At 28.9% G+C, this 5,376-nt stretch overlaps 3 protein-coding genes across 3 annotated transcripts in view; 2 read left to right on the top strand and 1 right to left on the bottom strand.

Annotated features, from left to right (window-relative positions):
• LOC108578391 (acylglycerol kinase, mitochondrial) overlaps window positions 1-1,721 on the top strand; it is a 1,856-nt gene extending 135 nt beyond the window's left edge. The window contains exons 2-8 of the mRNA XM_017941714.1: window positions 28-173; window positions 251-641; window positions 721-836; window positions 924-1,111; window positions 1,183-1,329; window positions 1,414-1,532; window positions 1,608-1,721. Coding sequence (XP_017797203.1) covers window positions 28-173; window positions 251-641; window positions 721-836; window positions 924-1,111; window positions 1,183-1,329; window positions 1,414-1,532; window positions 1,608-1,721 — 1,221 coding nt within the window. The remainder of the gene's footprint in view (window positions 1-27; window positions 174-250; window positions 642-720; window positions 837-923; window positions 1,112-1,182; window positions 1,330-1,413; window positions 1,533-1,607) is intronic.
• A 298-nt stretch (window positions 1,722-2,019) lies between these two features.
• LOC108578389 (protein lethal(2)denticleless) lies at window positions 2,020-4,848 on the bottom strand. Its single transcript, XM_017941713.1, has 8 exons — window positions 4,769-4,848; window positions 4,326-4,570; window positions 4,012-4,192; window positions 3,709-3,937; window positions 3,429-3,634; window positions 3,144-3,346; window positions 2,767-2,974; window positions 2,020-2,693 (listed from the first exon to the last, which is right to left on the bottom strand). The coding sequence occupies exons 1-8, from the start codon at window positions 4,809-4,811 to the stop codon at window positions 2,020-2,022; spliced, it is 1,989 nt and encodes a 662-aa protein (XP_017797202.1). The 5' UTR covers window positions 4,812-4,848.
• A 179-nt stretch (window positions 4,849-5,027) lies between these two features.
• LOC108577543 (trifunctional enzyme subunit beta, mitochondrial) overlaps window positions 5,028-5,376 on the top strand; it is a 2,105-nt gene continuing 1,756 nt past the window's right edge. Inside the window, exons 1-2 of the mRNA XM_017940724.1 lie at window positions 5,028-5,182; window positions 5,262-5,265. Coding sequence (XP_017796213.1) covers window positions 5,128-5,182; window positions 5,262-5,265 — 59 coding nt within the window. The 5' untranslated portion in view covers window positions 5,028-5,127. The remainder of the gene's footprint in view (window positions 5,183-5,261; window positions 5,266-5,376) is intronic.

Genomic DNA, 5,376 nt, shown 5'->3' with positions numbered 1-5,376 from the left:
TTAATAAGTTTATTTTAATTTTGAAAGAATATTAAAAGTATTAATATCTTCAGTACTAATCAATTAATGAGGCAATATTGTGAAACTGTATCACAATATGGTGATGTTCCACTTCCAACAAATATAAAACCTCGCCATGTGACCATTATTTTAAATCCAGCTGCCAAGAAAAGGTTTGATCACATTTTATTTATAAATAAAAATTTTGATCACACTTCAATTATTAATTAACTATTATTATTACTTATAGGAAAGCTAAAAAATTATTCCAAAATTATTGTGAACCACTTTTGCATTTAGCTGGAATTTCTGTTACTATAATAGAGACTCAATCAGAAAATCATGCTCGAAAAATTATAATGGACATAGATACACCTACAGATGCCATAATAGTTGCAGGGGGAGATGGTACTTTATCTGATGTTTTAACTGGATTAGTAAGGAAATATGATTCTGATCTTAATTCAGTTAAGCAGTGTCCTATAGGTATTTTACCACTAGGACAAACGAATAAAATTGCAAAATCCTTGTATCATGAATATGATAATTTGTCTAATGTAAAGCAAATGATAGAGGCAACAATGGCAGTTATAAATGAGCAATATAAAATGATGGATATGATTGAAGTTAAACCTATTGAAGTATGTTTCTGTAATACCTAGTAAATTTGTTATTTTATAATGAATTTTAAACCTTACATTTATCATTTTGCAATTGAAGGACAATTCAGAGGAACCAGTAAAGTCAATTTATGCTATGGGATCAATTGAATGGGGTGCATGGAAAGATGCAAATACTATTGCTAACAAATATTGGTACTGGGGACCTTTGAGAAAGTATGTATATCTTTCCTTAAATACTTTTTAATTTAAATAATATTCAAATTAAACTTATATTGTCTAATATTATTAAACACTATACAGATATGCAGCTTATGTATTTAATGGTTATAAAGAGAATTTAAATCAGTATTGCAATGCAATATTAAAATATACACTTCCTTGTGAAGGTTGTTCTCGTTGTACTCAAAAGAATTCTTTACTAAGTGGATATTCTAATTCAAATACAAGGTGGTGGCATGTATTTATACCAAAAAATACTGCCACTAGAAGTATGTTTACATATATCTATATTAATATTAATATTAATATCAAAAAGTTACTGCATAATATGTATTTTTAGGTAGCATTGACTATAGTAAAATAATAAATGAAGAATGTGACATTGTTCATGAACTGTGCATGTCAGCAAGTGAACTGCATATAGAAACTTCTAACATAAACAAAACACAAGGTGTATCATCACCATCATCTTTAAAAATAAAAATTGGTAATTAAGAAAACAACATATGTAATGATATACAAATTGTACAAAAAGTAATCACAATCATGCAAAATTATCTCTAATATACAGGTCCAAAAGGCATTGATTATCTTTCTTTTGTGACTGAAGGCTGGAAACAAGAAAATAGTAATAAATCATTATGTGAACAAGTGGTAGAAGCAAAAAACATTAAGTTAACTCCCCAAAAGGTAAATTCTTGATTATTAAAATTCTCAAAAATTTTAAGTATTAATGTTAGTTTATATTTGTTGATTCATTTATAGGTTGATGAAAAATGTTCATTATACATTGACAATGAGGAATACGAACTAAAACCAGTTGAAATTAATTTGCTTTCACAAGCAGTAAAAGTATTTTGTTCTCATATGAACAGTTAACAAAAGATATGTTATATAAATAAAATTTAGGAATTATTTATTGTAAATATCGTATAAAAGATATCTTATACTACTATAATTATTACATGACACTTTTGAGTATATAAGCTATTTTTACATACTTTATAATACTTGTGTGTTATATCATATCATTTATCTTACATTATGACATGTATCACTTCAATTCCTATAAATTTTTATAAGGTACCAACTCGTAAACAATAGAAAGCGCGCTGAAGTTTATATTTTTATAAAATATATCTCTAATAAAAGTTTGATACGAAATTTAACACAGGTTTTAAGATTTCGCGGAAGGCATTACATTAGTATTGTCACAACACATATTTGTTTCACAGTCCTTTTCAGTAACTTTAAAGAAATTTAACAAAGAGAGAGCTGGAGTTTTTGGTATTTTTGATACTTTTTGCGGTTCTATAGATCGTGATCTGGTATTTCTCCTTGCAGGCGTTGTATGAGCAATAGGGCTACTCAATTTTTCTGACACTGTTTTCCTGACTTTTTGTTCATATTTCTCTCTTCTTATTCTTGTTAACCAATCGACATTTTCTTTGTATTTTTCCGGGGATACTTGAAGTAAATGTGGTGCTGTGCCATCAATTACAAAATTTGGAAGATTTAATGTCGGTGAAAAATGAATTTCGTCCTTTTTACTTTCTGTACTAGATGAACTTGTGCATGGTTCATCAGAGTCATAACCTCTATTCAATAATAAATTATTATCATTACTTGGGCTAAATAATCTTCGTGCACCACGATTTTCTAAATGAACTCGTTTTGCGGGAAATGTGATATTCTCTTGTATAGAAGATAAAACTGATCTAAATTTTCCATCAGACCATGATCCCCCCATTATCATTCGAGAGTAACTTCTTTTCACTGAACTACTAGTAGTACCTTGATTATTTTCAGTTTGATTATAAGCATCTAATGAAATAGGTCCAGGTGTAACATCTAAACAGAAAAAGTAATAACATTGATAATAGTACATCTGGCATGATATTTCTATGACTTTATAATTACATACTAGGTGTGATGGATTCCGGTGTATGTTCTTGAGATATAGCCCAGCGTCGAGTAATAGTTGGAGTAGTTTCTAATTTTAAGTTTTCCAGTGGATCCTTATTAAGAATAGTTTCTGCACGACCTCGTATTTGTACTTCTTCGTTATCCATTTTATATTCATAGCCAACTCTCCAAATTCGATGACATGAATCATCAGAACATGTTACAATCTGTAAAATTAAAAAAAATGTTAAACATTAATATTTCTTACATTGTCTTGTGTACTCGTTAATCAATCAACATTTTCTTTGCGTTTAAATTTATATTAAATTTAATGTTGAATACTTCATTATAAATATTATTAACACTAAAAAGAAGCATTATGATTTTTATTAATACTTTAGTTTCTCCAACACTACACCAAGCAATGCAAGTAACTTCTTCTGTATGTCCAGAAAGTTGCACAACTGGTGCCCCTGGCTTATTTGTACGCCAAATATATGCAAGTTCATCACTGGAACCGCTAGCAATATAACGTCCATCAGGACTTAAACAGGTTTTAACGTAATATGTACGATTTTGATGTCCATAAAATTCTGCAACTAATGTGCAAAGATAATAACACTAATATCACTTTACTATGTAATGTATAAATCAATAATGTTTTTTATTATTCTTATTTACTTGGTTTAGGATTGTAAGATGATATATTATATGCATATATAATATTATCCATACAACTTGCATATAGTGTAATTCTAGCAGGACACATTAATAATGATGAAAATCCATTTCTTGTACTATGTCCAGTATAATTCATTGTATGCTTAGCCAAGGGATCCCTTTTGTGTACAGAATAATTTTTACGCAAATCCCACACCTTTATTAAACTATATCAATAATATTTATTAGTATTATCTTGTTTCTTGATGCAGTAAATATATAATTGTACAAATAAACTTACCCATCACCAGCAGCACATGAAAGTAAAGTGAAATCATCTTGAAATGCCAAACCAGTAATACTTTGTGCCCTGGATGCATGATTAATTGCTCTACGCTGTCGTATATTGCTTATATTTCCAACATTATGTGCATTGGCAATACAATTATCTGGTTTAGGTTGGTCATAATGATTAGCTCTAATGTCCCATACCATTATAGAGCCATCTCTAGCTCCAGTTGCAAATACAGCTAAAATATATTTCTTCTAAATTAATATTTTGTTCTCAGAATTGTCAGAAACATGTTGAATACTAAAAACATACCTTGATCTTGATAACGAAACACTGCAGTCTTAACACTTCTTGTGTGAGCATGAAAATAATCTATTTGTCTTATTTCAGAACCAGATACATCCCATAATCTAGCAGTATGATCTCCAGATGCTGTAACTAGCTTTAAATCTCCTGGCATCCAAGCAATATCAAATATTGCATTGCAATGTGCCTGGATGATAAAAATTTAGTGTACTTTCTTTATATACTATTAACAATATATTTTGCATTAACTTAATTTTATAGACAAAAGATTACAAATAGTACGAAATTTTTGAAACTTTAATATCATGTAATGATAATACCTGAGTTCCTTCCAATGGTTGATTTGATGTCTCTTTAATGCTTGTATCTTGTAAAGCAATCTTTCCATCTTCATTTGCTAAAGCAATTATTTGTTTATACCCTTCTGTAGTACAAAATCGACACGCAAAAACGGGTGGTTCTGGATTAAAATCAAGTGCATTTGTATTTGGTGTTATACCTCGGTAGACGTCATCTTTGTAACATTTTAAACGATATAAAGCAATGTCATAATCACGTATCGATGCTGAAAAAGTTTTTCATTCTTTAAAAATTCATGTTTTATTTTTAGAAATGAATTTCATACATGTGATATATTGTTATTATTTTTAATATTATGTTAAATACAACACTAAGTTTGGGTTTCATATAACCTGTCGTTTTATATTCACTACATGATTCGGTCTTATATTCGGTTCATAATAAATTGATAAAAATGAATTACCAGATCCTTTCTCACGTTCCACAATAGAATGCACTAAATTCATAATGAAACTGCATGAAACCAATATTTATTACACAATTCTGTAATCTATTATTCATACACGCGAGAATTGTACGCGGGAAAATCTGTCAGTTTTCCCGCACTTCTACATTAAGGCAATCTTTATGTAGCGATAATTAGCTGTAATAGAGAAGTATACAAAGAATTACAAATACTTTGAGAACACGACAAAAGTATAGGTCAAAGTACATACATGTTATGTTCGGTACTTATGGTGTGCGTAGTGAGAAGAAGTGACAAGTAGACGAATAAACGAAATTTAAGAAAAATTGTAAATCTAACATAAGTTGATTTCAAAAATGCATTTTTTCTTAAAAAATAGTTTTTTAATGAAGGAAGGGTTTACTAAATACGGTATGTAGAATTACTTCGTAATATAAGCACTATATAAAAATTAAAAATAATGTAACTACGATACATATGTGGCTTTTAGTCATGTAGGTGCAAAGTACAGAATCAAAAGTTTCAAATTAAAAATTATATTACTACGTGATATAAAGATTTCTTAATAATAGCTATCAATTAATATTTATTTGAAACTTCCCTAA

The sequence above is a fragment of the Habropoda laboriosa genome, unplaced genomic scaffold (genome assembly GCF_001263275.1).
Source record: "Habropoda laboriosa isolate 0110345459 unplaced genomic scaffold, ASM126327v1 scaffold5, whole genome shotgun sequence".
Taxonomy (NCBI): domain Eukaryota; kingdom Metazoa; phylum Arthropoda; class Insecta; order Hymenoptera; family Apidae; genus Habropoda; species Habropoda laboriosa.
The sequence above is the reverse complement of the archived record's forward strand: the minus strand, read 5'-3'. Positions and strand labels throughout refer to the sequence as shown.